Source organism: Anthonomus grandis, chromosome 4 (genome assembly GCF_022605725.1).
Source record: "Anthonomus grandis grandis chromosome 4, icAntGran1.3, whole genome shotgun sequence".
NCBI classification, from domain to species: Eukaryota; Metazoa; Arthropoda; class Insecta; order Coleoptera; family Curculionidae; genus Anthonomus; species Anthonomus grandis.
Window position 1 is genome coordinate 9,701,349 of NC_065549.1, and position 18,269 is coordinate 9,719,617.

Sequence of the window (18,269 nt, forward strand, 5' to 3'; positions counted from 1 at the left end):
TAATGCGTGAGAGGGATAGTCTGTATAAAAGAGCCATTTAACATAAAAGTGAAGACATATGGGCAGAGTATAAATCAAGACGAAATGCTATCGTGAGTTAAATTAGGAATGAGAAAGACAATTATTTTGCTGCAACCATAGATGAAAATCGAAAAAATCCAAGGGAGCTATGGAAAAATCTGAAGACCCTTCTGCCGGGTAAAACTGAAGCAATACAGAATGAAATTCTCTTTGGAACAAAGATTGAGACTGACGTGGCAGCAAAAGCACATCAATTTATTCATTTTTTCATAGATAGTATCAGTGAGATTATTCAAAATATACCGCAACAAAATATAGTTAGCAATGCCCCAAGAAGTCCAACCTCAACTAATATCCTCCAGAATTTTGAACCAATATCAATGGCTAAATTGAGACAAGACAATCTAAAAAATTTAGGCGGTGGTGAAGATGGCATCTCCAAACAGATTCTTTGTGATATCTTTCATGTTGCTGGAAATAGGCTGTTGAACGTCGTAAACACCTCACTTTCAACTGGCGTCTTCCCGGGGTCCTGGAAGATATCAACAGTTATTCCTGTCTCAAAGGTGCCAAATACCAAGTTGTCTAATGAGTTTCGTCCTATCAATACTGTTCCTATATATGAAAAGGTCTTAGTATGTGTAAAAGAGCAATTACTGCAGTTCTGTGATAACAACCAAATTATAGTTCCTAACCAGTCTGACTTTAGTGAACGTCATTCATGTGAATCTGTACTTCTGAATATCTGTGATAATTTTTTAAAGGCAATTGACTCAGGTAATTATGTGTTGGCTGTGTTTTTGGATTTTAAAAGGGCGTTTGAAACTGTTGATAGAGATATATTGCTGGGTAAGTTAGAGCACATAGGAATTAAGCTGAACGTTTTAAAGTGGTTAACGTCTTATTTGTGTAATAGGTTACGAAGTGTGAAGTTTAATAATGCTATGTCTGAAGCTGTAAATGTCGATGTCGGTGTGCCCCAAGGTACTGTTCTGGGTCCCTTATTGTTTTTATTTTACATTAATGATATGGTTAGGGTGGCTCAAAAATCAAATATTATTTTATTTGCTGATGACACTATGCTCTATATACTTGGTCAAGATCTACAGCGAATGGTTTGCGACATGAACATAGAACTTGGCAATTTGTTTGACTGGCTTTGTAACAATAAGTTAAGCTTAAATACCACAAAATCAACATTTTGTATATTTGGTAGACGGTCGAAGACATCTTCTATTGACATTGAAAGTGTAAGTGTTTGTGTGGATGGACAGAAATTAGTTTACGAGGATCAAATTAAATATCTCGGAGTAATTTTAGACTCTTTAAGTTGAAGAAAGGCCTTTTACCTAATTATATATGTGATAAGTTAGTGCTATTTCGTGATGTCCATAATTATAATACTAGGAATTGTACTCATTTTATTTTAGCTCATAAGTGTAACACCGTTCAAATGCTTAATTCCGTGCTCTATAAAGGTTTGCTCGAATTTAATAAATTGCCCAATGATTTAAAAATCTGTAATAATATAAATAGTTTTAAACGATTATTAAGAGTACATATTTTAAAATTGTATTATTAGGCCCATGTTTTGTTTTTTATATTTAATTTTTGTCGTTTTAACCTCTTTGTATTTGTATATGTAGCAATTTGCTAAATAAAGATTATTATTATTGTATTATTATTATTATTATGTTTCTCTAGTCTGCCTCATTCCCATTTTCTTAATAAATTCAACTATTCTTACCTAACAACATTTCAATTCATTCAACATGAACATTTCTCTTTGTTTTTCTATCAAAATCTCCATCTACTTACTGGCCTTTATTTTTTCCTTATTTTTGGTTAATTGATATTATGTTTTTTTTATCTATTTATTTATTTACATGTAAGACACTTTTAAAATTACAAATTTTTAAAAGTTTTCTACTTTCACATAAGTATCTTTTTATATTTAATAGTATTACTGTTAGTTCTCGTTAAAAGAAATATCCATTTCGTCTGTCTTAATTTCGCTATTTTATTTATCATCAATATTTTCTTTTTTTTTAATTGTGTGTATTTTATCCTTGTAATATATCTACCATCAATAATATTAAAGTTCGAGAAAGTCAACGAAAAGAAGAAATAATAATTTGCCCTTGATTTAATTGATATCCTAATCAATTAACTAATAAAAATGTAGATTTTGAAGCCTATGTGAGACATTTATTTATTTAAATATAGATCACTGTTCCTCACGGGTGACCTATAGTTTCAAATTTCTACTGTAGATAAATGCTTAGTTTTTCTAATTATATTAAATATTAAATAGGTACATGATTTGATAATATTGAAGCACATTATTATTATTTTTATTATTATTATTATTATTATTATTATTATTATTATTTAACCTACTTGATACAAGGGATGCAGTATTTGATCCTGCCAATTGAATAAGTTCTCTTTCGAGTTTGGCTACCGCGATTTCTTGGAACAGCTGACGTAGAATAAATAACATTAAGATCGCATAAAGGGATCGCAGTAATAAATTCTTATATCTACCACCCTCATTTATAACACGTGAGGTACCTGAAAACCCACATAAACTGATAAATAATATGACAACTGCTAACTACAACTGTACCTTCTGCTAAATTCATCACACCGAGATACGAAGGCAGCTCCTTTTCTGTTAAATTGATCGTATATGCGTAAGCTGTAACCGATAAAAAAATAACGAAAAGAACTAAAAACGGACTGGAATACAGCATCATTTTCTTTCTAAATGGAATAAGCCATATAAGATTGGCCCAGCAGAGCAAAATAAAACCCTTCCAGCCCACAAAGGTTATGGCCCAAATCTAAAAAAATAAGGCAAATTTATATTATTATTAGGTTATATATTATAAATTTAACGGGTACTTACCATCATCAAGAAATTGCCAATTAGGTACGATATGTTAATAAGGAATTGTAAGACTTGTTCCACAAATAGGCCAAATTTTTCAGCTTTAGTTCGTCCTCCTTCTCTTAAAATTCTGTCTTCTTCTTTCATTTTCTATTAGGATTTTTTTAAATATTTATATAGTCTATTTCAGGTATTTTTTCTTACCCTAATTTTATCCAAGCCCCTTCTCCATTTGGCATACTGAGGGTCTCGGCGGAAAAATTCTAGTATTAAATTGCTTATACCATCCTTAAAATAAAATTAATAAGAAAAGTGGATTATTTTAATGAAATATTAGGGAAAGAAAGAATAATAGCAAGACTTAAATTAAAAATAATAGAAAAAAGATCAAAAAATGAAATTTTCGATACAAAGTGGAGAGTAAGAAGTTTCCATGCAGTTGATAAAAAAATTTTTTTTTTTAATAGATCGTTTTCTTCTATTATTTTCCAAGTTAAAGTCCACTTTCTTGAATGATTGAAATTTTTTTTTTCCAGGCAGTTGAAAATATTTAAGAACGAATCATTTAACATAGTTAAACCAACCTTATTATGTAAATATCAGGCAATTTTTGATTCTAGGTTTCCTGAAATGTTAGTTTTTCAAGCAGTTTTATTTGAAACTATTAGTCAGACTAATTAATTAGATATCATACAATTAATCATGGTTTGCCAGGTACCTGGCAAAAAAAAATTAGGCAGGCAATTTAACTGTTGTTAATTCTAAACTGCCTAGAATAAATAAATTTGTTTTTCTTTTAGGCAGCTAAGGCAATAAAAAAATCGTATTTTAGATTCTAGAAGTGTATAAATTATGTTCAGGCAATGTTAACCATTAAATAACAGGCAATTTTTGACCCTAAACTGCCTAAACTTAATTTTTTAAATATTTTTTATGATGATGATTAACAATTTTTATTGCCTTTAAAGTAGTTCAAACTTTGTTAACACTCAACTGCTTGGAATACGTTTTTTTTTTCAGACAGTTAAAGAAAAAAAAGGTCTTACTTTCGGTAATTAAGAACCTTTTTAGGTAGATTTAATCTATGAATGTTGCCCTTTAAAAAATAAAACTTTGTGCTTCGAATAAATAAAATTATGCTTGTATTCCAGGCAAATAAAACAAAATACCTTTAGATAGTAAAACATCATTTTTGTGCAACCTTAATCTTTAAATATCAGTTAAAGAAGTGTCTTATTTTAGCTAGTTAAAGTCCTTTTCAAGCAGCTTTAATTATTAATTATTGCCTTCAAGTAGATTCAACTTTTGTTCAGGCCTCAAGTGCCTAGAACAAATAAAATGATGTTTGAATTCCAGGCAAATGAAACAATTTAAAAAATCCTATTGTATGTTCCTTTCAGGAGACCTTAATCTTTAAATAGCAGACAATTTTTGATCCTAAACTGTCTGAAATTATACTTGTTATGTAGTTCCTCTTAGGCGTTATAGAATAAGGAAAATTCAGGCAGATGGTTATCAATTTTTAGTGCCTTTAAAGTAGTTCAACTTTTGTCAAGCCTTAATTGCCGGAAATAAATAAAATAATGTACAAGCATTATTCAGGGCATTGAAGCAATAACAAAATCCTAACTTAGGTAGTTATGGTTCTTTTTGGCAAACTTACTCTTTAAATATCAGGCAATTTTTGACCCTAAACTGCTACCTGAAATTATATTTTTCATGTAGTTTGTATTAGACTTTCAGACATTATCCGATTGAAAAGAAATTCAGGCAAACGATTAAAAATTATTATTGCCTTTAAGGTAGTTTTTTAAATCTATTACAGGCAGTTGATGCATAACTTTTGTTAGTTTTCAAGTGCCTGGAATAAATAAAATTATGCATAAATCTCAGATAATTGCAGCACCAAAAGTCTCTTATTTGAGGTACTTTATGTTTGTTTCAGGCAATTTCTCTTGGATATTAAGCAATTTTAGACAATAAACTACCTGAAATTATATGTTTTATGTAGTTTCTTTTAGGCTTTCAGGCATTATATATAAAAAAGAAATGGCAGATAATTAATAATTTTGATTGTTTTTAAATTAGTTTAACTTTTGTTAAGCCTCAACTGCTTGGATTAATTTTTTTTAGGCAACAATAAAAAAAATCCTATTTCTGGGTAGGTATTGTTCCTTTAAAGAGACCTTAATCTTTAAATAGCAGATAATTTTTAATCCTAAACTGCCTGAAATTAAATTTTTTCATGTAGTTCCTCTTAGGCGTTATAGAATAAGGAAAATTCAGACAGATGGTTAACAATTTTTAGTGCCCTTAAAGTAGTTCAAATTTGTTAAGTCTTAACTGCCTGGACTAAATAAAATAATGTACAAATATTATTCAGGGCATTGAAGCAATAACAAAATCCTAAGTTAGGTAGTTATAGTTTAGGCAAACTTACTCTTTAAATATCAGGCAATTTTTGACCCTAAACTGCTGCCTGAAATTATATTTTTCATGTAGTTTATATTAGGCTGTCAGACATCATCCGATTAAAAAGAAATTCAGGAAAACGATTATTATTATTGCCTTTAAGGTAGTTTTTAAATATATTACAAGCAGTTGAGGCATAACTTTTGTTTGTCCTCAAGTGCCTGGAATAAATAAAATTATGTTTATATTTCAGATAATTGAAGCAAAAAAAGACTCTTATTTGAGGTATTTTATGTTTGTTTCAGGCAATTTCTCTTCGATATTAGGCAATTTTTGACACTAAACTACCTGGAATTATATGTTTTATGTAGTTTCTTTTAGGCTCTTAGGTATTATATATAAAAAAAGCAGATAATTAATAATTTTGATTGTTTTTAAATTAGTTCAACTTTTGTTAAGCCTCAATTGCTTGAAATATTTTTTTAGACAGTTAACGAAAAATAAAATGTCCTATTTTATGTACTTAAGGTCCTTTTCAGACAGGTTTAGTCTTTACATATTACCTCTCAAGTAGGTAAACTTTTATTAGTTCTCAAATATCTGGAATAAATAAACTAAAGTTTGTATTTCAGGCAATTAAAGCAATATAAAAATCGTATTTTAGGTAGTTGTAGTTCCTCTTAGGCAATTTTATTCTTTAAATATTTGGCAATTTTCGACCCTAAACTACCTAAAATTTTATTTTAAACTTTTACAATAGCTTGGAAAATATGAAATTATATATGTATTCCAGGCAATTATAGCAATAAAAAATTTTAGGTAGCTTAAGTTCCGTTCAGGCAGCTTTAATCTTTAAATAGCAGGCAATTTTTGTCCTTAAACTATCTTAAATTATACTTTAATCCAAAGCTGCCTGAAATTATATTTTTCATATTGTGTCTTTTCTTATTGCGACTTTCAGGCATTATAAGGTCAAAAAAAAAAATCAACCACATGGTTACAAATTTTTATGCTCTCCAAGTAATTCAACTTTTGTTCTTCTCAAGTCTCAACTGCCTGGAAAATATTTTGTTAAGAAAATTTAAAAAATTAAAAGTTGTCCTACTTTAGGTGGTTAAAGTCCCTAAGTGCCTTCAGGCAGAGTTAGTCTCTAAATATTTCCTGTCAAGTGTTTAATATTTAAGTCCTCAAATGCTTGTAATAAATAAATTTATGTTATTCCCAGCAATTAAAGCAATGAGGTTTTCAGGTATCATAAGATCAAAAAAAAATTAGAGAGCTGGTTAAAAATTCGTATTGCCTTTAAAGTAGTTCAACTTTTGTTCCTCAACTGTCTTGATTAAATAAAATTATGTTTGTATTCTAGGCAATTGAAATAAAAAAATACATTAATTTAGGTAATTAAAGTTCCTGTCAGGCAACGTTAATCTTTAAATATCAGGCAATTTTAATTACTAAAGTGCTCAAAATTATATTTCATGTAGTTTTTTTAAGCCTTTAGGCATCATAATATCAAAAAAAAAATTAGGCAGATGCTTAACAATTTTTATTGCATTGCGAGTAGATCAACCCTTAATAAATAGTATAATAGTCCTTAAACCCCTATAATAAATAATATTATGTTTTTTTCTAGTAAATTAAAAAATATCTTATTGTAAGTAGCTAATATTATTTTTTTTGCTAACTAATTTGTATTTTTTCTTTAACTACAAATTTCAGAATTCAATTTCTTTGGCCCTCAACTGCTCTTAAAAATCATAAATTTATGAGAACTAAAAGGAAAAAATTTAAAGGCATGAAAATTATTTTCCTAAGAGGAAGAAAGGAGAAAATTTGAAATTATAAAAACAAATGAGAAACAATTAAGAAAAAAAGAAAGATAACCATGTAGGTGCATTCAGACAGACAAAATATTTCTTTTTACATCAAGAGAGAGCAGAAATAGAATAAATAAAAGAAGGAAAGAGAGAAAGCATGTTAAAATAAAATGCTAAAAGAAGATTCTAAAAATATACAATAAGAAGGGTATTATAAAAAGAAAAGATAATCTTTAAAAAGATATAAATTTTCTTATTTTTAAATAATTATGAACAATTTCTAAAATTTAAAAAAAAACTTAAAAAAAAAAATTTTCTATGTACCATGTACATACATTTTTTGAGAAACCCTAAAATAGTAGTCTATTAAAATTGTATATGGAATTTCTGTATATGGAATTTTTCAAAATTTTATTTTGCCTAGTTTTTGAATTATGGACAATTCCTAAAATTCAAAAAAAAAACAAAAAATAATTATTTTTCATGACATTCTGTAGAAATTTTAAAAAACCTTGGAATAGGTGTCTAGTCAAATTATATAAGGAATATTTATACAAACTTTTAAAATTATATTTTGTATAGTTTTTAAATTATGCAAGATTTACAAAAAAAAAATCAATTATTCACAAAATATTAACACCTCATAAATTTTTCAAAAAATCCTAATATAGATGTGTCAACAAATTTTCAATACATATATAACGATACACCCATATTTCAATAAAATAAGATATACTAACAAATATGTATATATATTTTTAATTTATACACACTGTATATTTTTAGTTATGCGTCAACGCCGTTAACGCAATATTACAAAAAAAAATTATTTAAAAGAAAAAATATGTACAAGATGTGCTAACTAATATATACACATCAAAATGGTCTAAGGAACACTTAGAGAAATAGTTTTTTTCGCCTTATAAATTTTTATATATTAATATTTTCATACGGAATAGATACTACCTTTAATATTAAGATACCAAGGAAGTAAAATAAATATTTGGGTACAAAAAATCATGCCAAAACAGCGTTTTTTGCTACTTGCACATTTTGTCGAAATAACGCAGTATATAATTTTTAAATTCTAACGCAATATCGCATTTTCTGTGGTTCCAACCGAACAATTGTGATTTAGTTCTTATTTAATAAAAATGGAAAGACGACATTTAACTCGAGAGTAAATGCTAAGAGCAGTCGGAATGCTTGAGGCAGGAACAAGTCAAAGAGAGACGTTGCAAGAGCTTTGGATACATCTCCCAGTGTAATTAACCGTTTGTGGACAAGATATAGAGAGATAAATGATGTTAGAGAACGGCATCAAGGCCCGTCGCGAGTTACCACACCTCCCAAAACCGTTTTATAACTTTGCAAGCTCAAAGAAATCCCACGGTGAACCAAAACAGCCTCTGTTTTGGTTCAGCAGCTCTCACGAGTGCATAACGTCGAGGTTTTAGGTTAAACTATTAGAAACCGTTTGCATGAGAGAGGACTTCATGCCAGAAGACCCCTAAGGGTTCCTCGGTTAACTTTAGGAAATCGAGGTGCAAGATTAACGTGGTGCCAAGAACATGTTAATTGGAAGCAAGAAAGATGGGCCACAGTTCTTTTTACGGATGAGTCTCGATTTTCATTTTATCCTGATTCTGGTAGAATTCGTGTCTGGAGAGAGGAAGGAAATGAAAGTCGTTTGCGTCATGCCCGGGAAGTAGTAAGGCAACGTGGTGGATCACTAATGTTTTGGGGTGGCATTAGACTTGACGGAAAAACAAACCTCATTCTTGTGGAAAATACAATGACTGGAATAAGTTATAGGGATAATATACTACTGCCTGTAATTGTTCCATATTTACGCGAAATGAGCCCAAATTCGTTGTTGCAACAAGATAATGCCCCACCACATCGAGCACAGCTTGTACGAATTGCTATTGCGGAAAATCAAATCAATCTTCTACCCTGGCCCACTACCTTACCGGACCTTAGTCCAATTGAGCATGTTTGGGATTGGTTAAAAAGGCATCTTCTTCAACGATTTGACTTTTCTCAAAGCGCTCTGGAGCTTCGTCTTGCTGTGACACATGTTTGGGAGGAGTTGCCCCAAGAATTAATTAATAATTTAATTTTAAGTATTCCTAGGCGATGCCAAAGTGTTATTAATAATAGAGGTGGACCATCTGGCTACTTGCTTAATATTTAATCTCTTTCCTTTTTCTATTTATTCTATTTCTGCTTTCTCTTGATGTAAAAAGAAATATTTTATCCGTCTGAATGCATCTACATGGATATCTTTCTTTCTTTCTTAATTATTCTACTTTTGTTTTTATAATTTCAAATTTTGCTCATTTTCCATATTAAAAAAAGAAAAATTGCATTGACTTTTATGCTTTTTAATTTTTTTCTTTTTGGCCCCCTAAATTTATGATTTTTTAAGTGCAGTTGAGGGTCAAAATTTGTGTAGTTTGTAGTTAAAGAAAAAATACAAACTCATCAGCGAAAAAATAAATATCAGCTACTTACAACAATAAGATATTTTTTAATTTACTGGAAAAAAAAACATTTTATTTATTTATTTATTTCAGGCATTTTTCTTTTTTTGATATTATGGTGCCTAAAGAAAACTACATAAAATATAATTTTGGACACTTTAACAATTAAAATTTCATGATATTTAAAGATTAAAGTTGCCTGACAAGAATTTTAATTAGCTATAGTAATGTATTTCTTTAATTTTAATTGCCTAGAATACAAGCATAATTTTATTTATTCGAGGCAGTTGAGGAACAAAAGTAAAACTACTTTAAAGGCAATACGAATTTTTAACCAGCTCTCTAATTTTTTTGATCGTATGATACCTGAAAACCTCATTGCTTTAATTGCTGGGAATACAAACATAAATTTATTTATTTTAGGCATTTGAGGAGTAACAAAAGTTTAAATACTTAGCAATATATATTAAAAGACTAACGCTGCCTGAAATGGACTTTAACTACCTAAAATAGGACATTTTTTATTTTTTAAACTTCCTTTAATATTGCCTTCAAGAGTGTACCTTTTCATAAGTATTAATTGCATACATTATTGTTGCTATACTACTTATTGCTGTACAATTGACTAAGATAAAATATTGTTTAATGTATTTAAGTTTTACATACACATTTTTGTGTTTGAATTAATGCTGCTACGAAGCACATGTATGACCAAAAATGAACAGCTATCAGAAAAAGTTACCTTATTTAATGCAGATCTCATATATTTGATATATACAATTTACATTTTTGGGATTATGTTAATCCTAAAATGGTGAAAAATATTCGTTTCAGGTAATAACAAGAAATAATAATGTATCAGTTTTCAGCAAACTATTGGCGAGGATTATTGAAGGCAAATTAATCAGACCATTTGAACTATTTGGAAGACTTAATCGCGAAGATTATTTTCGTATCTTGCAACATAACTTAAAAAAAAGACGTATCTATTAATACGTCAAGACATGTAGCTGCAATACGATGGATCTCTTCAGGCCGAATCGTAATCTCGATACTACCTTTAATAATCGATGGATTGGAAGGGCAGGGACCATCCAAAGGCCGCCGTGCTCACCTGACCTAAATCCTATAGACGTTTTTCTATGAGGATATTTTAAATCACTTCAGTGGAATTGAAGAGAAAAAAAGGAAAATGCAAAACAAAAACAAATAGGAAAAAATAACTAAGGCATATTAGTGAATTAGGTAAAATGATCAGAGAAAAAATATCAATTATTTATTATTCAAAAAAAATATACTCACCTCTGCTTTAAATATTTGCCTTATAACCAAAACGCTAAAATAATACAAAAAATACAAGCAAATAGGTTCGGCATATATTTCCTGAGGTTGCTTCGGCACGATAAAACTATAAGGGTTTTTACAATCTTTATAGACCTTCAGATCAACAAAATTAAATAATCTGAAAAAATATTCTTTAAATATCTATTTTAAAAACTGCTTTCTATATACCTTCTCAATGTCCCATTGGGATCAAACACGTCTTTTCTATCTTGGAAATATTGAAACTGATACCAATAAAGGCAAGCCATATTTGTGAACAATACGGGTAGCATTACACATAATACTCTGGCGAATTTTTTTTTTAAGGAATTATTTAGGGCCCAGTATATTATGATTATTAGGAAAATTAAAAAATAAACTGCTCCCAGAATTGAGGGTCTTAGTATTGACGTAATACAATACAGAAAAGTCACCACGTATTTCCCTAAAAAAAAAAGAGAAATAAATATAACTGACTTTTGTTTCTTAGGATGTTATATACTATGTGTTCGAGAGAGAGACTTTTTCAGAGATGTAGAAACAGAAAATTATTCATAAAATATAAAAACAAATTGACAAAAAGGATATTTTTATACCAATCGATGTTAAAATTCCCAATATTTTAACTCGGCTCTCTTCTTTCTCTTTCAGATCAGTTTCTTCGTCTTCTAACATAAATTGGTCCACAGCAACATTCCTTAATGCAAAGAACATCACCACAGATGTGACCAACATAAGAGGTTCTAGAGCAAAACGACTTTAAAATATTAAACCTGCGGTTTATTTATTACTTACCTGGAAAAATCCATATTATACTATAGTTTAATTCTAGTTCGTCCAAGTTTACTATACCCACTGTTCTTAATAATGTTTCTAAGGGACTACAGTTCTACAAAAAACTCATGCTTTTATGGAAAGACTTTAAAATCTTATAATATATTTACCGTTAAACGAAATTCCTTATCAGTAGGAAAGAATATAACCATGTAACAGCTTAGGACGAATATAGACGTCAGTAAGGAACACAATGTGGATATTTTCATGAACATGTGGCCTTTTACGTTTTTCATAAAAGGCACTGAATAAAATGGAGCGTAACATGCCAACAGTAAGTACACGAAAGAAATGACAGAAGGGCGTTGTAAAGCAGCTAAAAAAAGTCAAATTTAAATATTTACTAAGTTTGTTCGATTACATTTTTATATATAAACACACGTTAATCGCCATATGTTTTTTTTACCAAGCCGCGCGACCTATATACGTGTCACAGTTAATAACTTGGATTTAAAGTTAACCACCTTTGCTTCGTATGAGCGACTATGTAATCTTACAAGACATGGATTTTGCATGGGAATAGCATAATCGTAAGGGATCTGGAAAACCTGATCGACTACACTACTACACCCTGACTATATAATCTTATGAGATAATAAAATGTATAGCTTGGTGAACTAGAATTATGGAGCTGGTGTACTGAAAATTAAAAATGTAGCACACAGATAAGTTTAAATTTATTTTTATTAAGTCGTTTATAAAAAATGTATTAGTTAGAAGTAAAATTGTTTTTATTTTTTTAAACCATGCGTTGGACGAAAAAAAACCAAAAAATATTTTTTTTTAGTTTAAGACAAAGCAGTGGCGTAGTATTTTTTCCACCAAAAATTTTCAATAGAAGACCTGTAGGGACGCCACTAGCAAAGAAAATATTTTTTTTTTGCACATCAAAAAATGCGTATTGACGCATAGAATATATTTATCCAAATTTAATAAAAATGTCTACAATATTGTTTACGTTATTATTAAAAAACTGATTTTTTTTGAAAACTTTAATACTCTGTATCTCAAAAGTTAAGACGTTTAGAATATATGTTCATAGGAACTTTTTTCTTAAAATGGGCCCAGGAATCACCCCCTTAAGATTAGCACGTCTTTAAGGAACACCCTGAATATATATAGCTAAGATTATCAGCAATACATGACTTAAAAAATATTTGTCTCTTAAATAGATAAGGTAATTTAACTTAACTGGCCATTAATTTAATAATTAATTTAATAATTAACTAGCCATTATTTAATTTAACTGGCCATTAAAATCACTGAACAACAAAAATCACTCAACTGAAACAATTTTTTAACATTTTAGGGCATTATTTTTCAGTAGAATTATTTTTCTCAATTAAAATCATTGCTAAGAAGTTGTTAGTCATTTATTTATTTTTAAACCTTTATAAGCAACAATTTTCGCCTTATTTAAGAAATTTTTTAAATTGTTTTTGGGAACTACTCTTCATGAAAATCAATATTGTGATAATTACTTTAATTCCTTTAAAATAATAATGTTTTTACTTTTAAGCTCATATAACTGAGTTATTTAAGATATGACTAAAGCATTCTTTATCGTAATTATTTAATAGTAAAGCAATTTTTATCGTATGCTACTATTATTATAACTAACTAATTTTATAACATTTTATGCTCAAATATATATAGAGTCGATTAGAATTAGTAGTCAGCATAGATAATAATGTCATAACTTTTTTCTGGTTACTTTTTAATTATGTGGATAGTAAAATTAGAAAGAAACCACACTTTTACATAAAAAAGGTGCTCTTGTTTTATTTCAATAGAAGCGCCCGTTTTTAAAATAATCAGACATAAATATTTTGCAACGCACATTCATAAAGTAATTTGGATCATGTTTAATAAAATTAAAAGGTATGTTACAAATCATCAGGTATTAACATGACATAAGATTATTACAAATACTTAATTTTAAGATCAAAAACTGTTTTCTTTGTTTAAAATTTTATTTCCAAATTGTAAATAATTGAAAAAAATTAAAACAATTAACCTATTAGCTAAGAAAAAAAAACTGAAAATAGTACCAAACAAAACAAACAAATCAAAAAAAATTCTTTAAATCAGAGGCTTCTAGCGAAATAAGACAAGAGTTCCCTTTTTATATTAAAATGTTGTTTTTTTTTCATTTTACTATCCAAATAATTAAAAAGTAACCAGAAAAAAAGTTATGGCATTTTTATCTTTGCTGACGACTTATTTTAAACGACCCTGTATACATTTTAGCATAACATGTTATAAAATCAGTCAGTAACAATAACAGTATCATATGACAAAAATTTCGAAAAATAACGAATAAGCGTTTCGAAAATATTAACAAAAAAAACATCTTCAATAGGAATTATAATACACCCTGCAACATGAAAACGATTCACTTTTCAAGATTCCTGTATATGAAGTTTTTGTCTTATTTTTAGACAAAGATGCGGTTGGAAAAATATTGCGATGTAATTTCGGGACACCCTGTATAAAATTTGCGAAATCTCATGCGTTAAAGTTACGGCTTCCTCTACTAGTGGAGGATCCACTGATGTTATTCCCGTTTTCAAACATTTTACTTTGTGACTTTGTGTCCTTTACTTTACGACTTTTACGAAACTTTAAAATAAATCATGACGGTTTTAACCTCACATAAGCATAATGTTAAAAAATTTGCGAAAACTCACGAGAACTGACAAAATACTCCAAGCACATAATTCGGAATAACCTCACATCTGAAACTGTAGAATCCTTCAGATTGATCTTAATAAAACAAGATTAACTTTTATTTACTTTCTCTTTAACTATTTGATCTAAAAATTCGAAACCTCATTCTCTCTCTCTCTTACATCATCTGGTTTAGGTCACGTCATTTGTCATATACACGACAGTTCGCGGGAGATTTAAAATATACAGGGTGTTCGAAAAATAGACAGAGATATTTCAATGGGTGATTCCTTGTAAAAAAATATGAGAAAAAGTTTCTATAAACATGGGTCCAGAAATGCACAGTTTTCAAGATACAGGGTGATAATTTTTTTTTAATTTTATTTTTTTATTAATATTAAAATAAATATTTACTCAATTTTTTTGAAATTTGGTAGTATTACTTGTTCTGTTAAGAGGCTAATTTACCTTTAATTAAATTAAAATTATAAGGTTCAGTGGCGTCCCGGGGGACATCTTAGCAAATATTATTGGCAAAAAAATGTACGCCACTGCCTTTTTTTCAACTTTAATATTTGCTCTTTGATTAAGCATTTAAAAATACAACTTTTTCGCCTCTTGTATTTTTTCGTATCTCACTTGGTTTTCGACAAAAAAAATAAATACCGTTTTATTGCATGCCACTGGACAAAATTGGTTTATTAATTTTTAGTGAAAAAATCACAGGTGCTTTGGAAAACAAAAATCATTTCTGCATAGAGGTTTGACATTGATAAGTGTCAGTTCTCCTAGAAAAATAATTATTATTAATAAAAAAATAATATTTAAAAAAAATTGTATCACCCTGTATCTTGAAAGCTGTGCATTTCCGGACCCATGTTTCTGGAAACTTTTTCTCATATTTTTTTACAAGGAATTACCCATTAAAATATCTCCGTCAATTTTTCGAACACCCTGTATAATACATATGATTTTTTTTTGTAACGTTAGAGTAAATTGTGTTTCAACTAATACTAAAAAGCTTTTTTTAAGGTCAACAAAAAGATCACTTGTGAAATAATTATTTTATGATTTTTTATTTTAAAGATTTATAAGAAAATAAATTAATATTTTATTGGCTTTAAAATTTTTATTGAAAGAACTTGTCCATTATCTCAAAAAATAAAAACTTTAAGTCTCGGTCTCAAAATATTTTTTAAAATCCCGAAGGTTACAGGTTATCAGACCTACAATAAACAAAAAAACATACGTTATTACAATAAAACCCTAAAACCATAACTAAAACAAAATCAAAGTTTAAAACTAGTTAAAATTGCCTTATAAACTAGTAATGACCTGCTTAGTACTGACAAATAAAATTTAAAATCGGAAAATGCCAACATATTTTATAATAAAAAACAATAACATGGCACAGAGATTTAATAAAAAATATAAAAAGAAAAAGAAAAAACGTGACTTGCGTAGGATTTTAAAATTTCTGCTACAAATTGAGTTTTGATAACCTTAAAGCTGATACAAAAACGAAACAGCATTATCTCTATTTCGCAGTTTGCAAGTCTTTAAAATCACTGCACTTTTTATTGCGTTTGTAGTTAGCTAAAAGTGGATCTAAATCCGCTTTATTAATAAACAAAAGGGCTTTAGTCCGACAAATAAAAATAATTCATCCGATTTTGAAAGTTCACGCTGTAGCTTACGCCGCCATAATAATAAGCCGGATAATTAGAGCGCGCCCTGGCGGTTAATAATTAACTCGATGTGGATACACTATGTTCTAATTAAACGAGCTATTCAATTACATATTGGTTCTGAAATATTGGATTCGCCCCTTTGCAGTTAACCCCTCGAGGTCACCTTTTTGTACATATTTTTTTAATCAGTGTGTCACTGGGGCACATTTGAAATATGTATAATAAAACTTAAAGAATTATGAAATTCTTGAATTTGGTACGTACCATAAAGTGCTACCGTGGGGTAAACTATCCTAAAAAGGAATGCGCGCCACCAATAGTTTGCCATATTAGAGACGTTTCAGGCTAAAATTAGGATGATTATACCATTTTTGGTCGTTTTTTTTATAACAGTCAGTTTGACATTGACATGTTTTTTATGTTGAACATAGAAACGGCTGAAGGGTTTTGGGAAATACAGGGTGTCCCGAAATAACATCGCAATATTACCAGCCGCTTTATCGGAATAAGTTTATTTCTTATTTTTAAACAAAGATGCGGCTAGTAAAATATTGCGATGTAATTTCGGGACACTCTCTATAAGGAGTGAAAGAACTTAAAGCAAAAACAAGGAGAGGGAAAAATAAAAGAACTCCGGAATAAGTTTTGGGAAGAGAAGAGAAGAAGTGTCACAGGTAAAGCCACCTTAAATAAGCCAAAACAAACCATAAATCAATGCTACTTATGTTTATGTAAAATTTTTCCTGGCCAAATTTTAAAGGCTTTTAAGAAATATAAACCTTAAAGGTTATTGGAGTAGAGAATAATTAAAAATCCTAACTTAGTCAAAACCTACTACTTTAAAGTAAGTTTTGACTAAGTCTTTTAAGAGTTCCTAATATCTTTAACTATAAAAGGAATCCACAATTCCAAGAACTTGTCTTACTTGGAAAATATTGGAGTAAGAAATCTTATTACAAACAAACTTGTTGCAGTTAGCATATCCTCGAAATCTCTGATATGTATTCACTTTGGTGCCGAATCTTGGATTAGTTTATTTTACATTATGGTGCTCTAACCTACTTTACTAAATCAAATTTTAATTTAGAGCAGTTTTTAGTTAAATAAAATTTTTACTACAGAAAATTGGGATATAGTATAGGACACTCTAAATTATGCCCAATTAACTTAAAATAAAATGTCTTTCCTATTTCAGAAATTCCAGTTACTCCAAATCTTCTGGTATAAAAAACTTGCTGGTATAATTTATAAAATCATTTTGAGCAATTGCACCGTATATCGGAAAAAAATATGATTTTGTTATTCAAGATACTTAACTTAATCCAATATTATGGTTATTGAAAATTTGAAATTACTGCTGTGATAAATATTTTATCGCTTTTCAATAATAATCAATCACACAAATATACATTAAAAAAAATTAATAGGGAACTAAGACATTTAAATATGACTGTTCTCAGGTCATTGAAGTCTTAAATGACTGATATATCATTTTTTTGGCACTGGTTAAACCAACTGGTATTTTAAGAAGATATTTACTTTAATGTTTTAAAATTAGTAAGGAAATTAAATATTTCTAGTTTAGTATGGTTCACACTAATTAAAATAATTGCTGAGATTAATATAATATGAACATTTTAAAAGACAAGGAAATTGGATAAGAAAATGACACCTAAAAATATTTTACGTTTGTTGGGCTGTAAGGACTTTACTAATGTCGGAAAGTACTTCAATCTATTTTTTCAGTAGCTAATTACTATACCTCTAAAATAGCTGCTTAACCCTTTCTCTCACTGTGTACACATTTGTGTACATGAATTTATCATCATCCTTCAAATTCAGAAAGGAATTTATTGTTTTGCTCATAGTGTCAACATTTATGTACATTAGGATCTTACATGTAGTATAGATGCCGTCCTCTAGGGGCTTTCAATAAAAGTTTGTTACTGTAATTTTAACAGCTGGCGAGCAATATTTGAGTAACTCGTGTAAAGTTATCTGGTAGATTATCGTGGTGTTTTGTTTGTGGTGAAGTAAAATTACAAGGTAAATTTAATCATACTTTTGTCTTTTTTATATTAGTAAATAGTTAAATATTATAGAATCCTCGTTTATAATGAGC

General features: G+C 28.9%; 1 protein-coding gene across 3 annotated transcripts in view; it reads right to left on the bottom strand.

Annotated features, from left to right (window-relative positions):
* The window catches only part of LOC126735060 (piezo-type mechanosensitive ion channel component-like), a 73,779-nt gene extending 57,227 nt beyond the window's left edge, over positions 1 to 16,552 (bottom strand). For all 3 annotated transcript variants that reach the window (XM_050438952.1, XM_050438951.1, XM_050438950.1), the window contains exons 1-10: positions 16,412 to 16,552; positions 11,897 to 12,102; positions 11,748 to 11,841; positions 11,549 to 11,695; positions 11,142 to 11,397; positions 10,932 to 11,091; positions 3,119 to 3,202; positions 2,933 to 3,064; positions 2,651 to 2,867; positions 2,422 to 2,595 (exon numbers count right to left, since the gene is read on the bottom strand). In XM_050438952.1, the coding sequence (XP_050294909.1) occupies positions 2,422 to 2,595; positions 2,651 to 2,867; positions 2,933 to 3,064; positions 3,119 to 3,202; positions 10,932 to 11,091; positions 11,142 to 11,397; positions 11,549 to 11,695; positions 11,748 to 11,841; positions 11,897 to 12,102; positions 16,412 to 16,475 (1,534 nt within the window). In that variant the 5' untranslated portion in view covers positions 16,476 to 16,552. The remainder of the gene's footprint in view (positions 1 to 2,421; positions 2,596 to 2,650; positions 2,868 to 2,932; positions 3,065 to 3,118; positions 3,203 to 10,931; positions 11,092 to 11,141; positions 11,398 to 11,548; positions 11,696 to 11,747; positions 11,842 to 11,896; positions 12,103 to 16,411) is intronic.
* Positions 16,553 to 18,269: the final 1,717 nt, after the last annotated feature.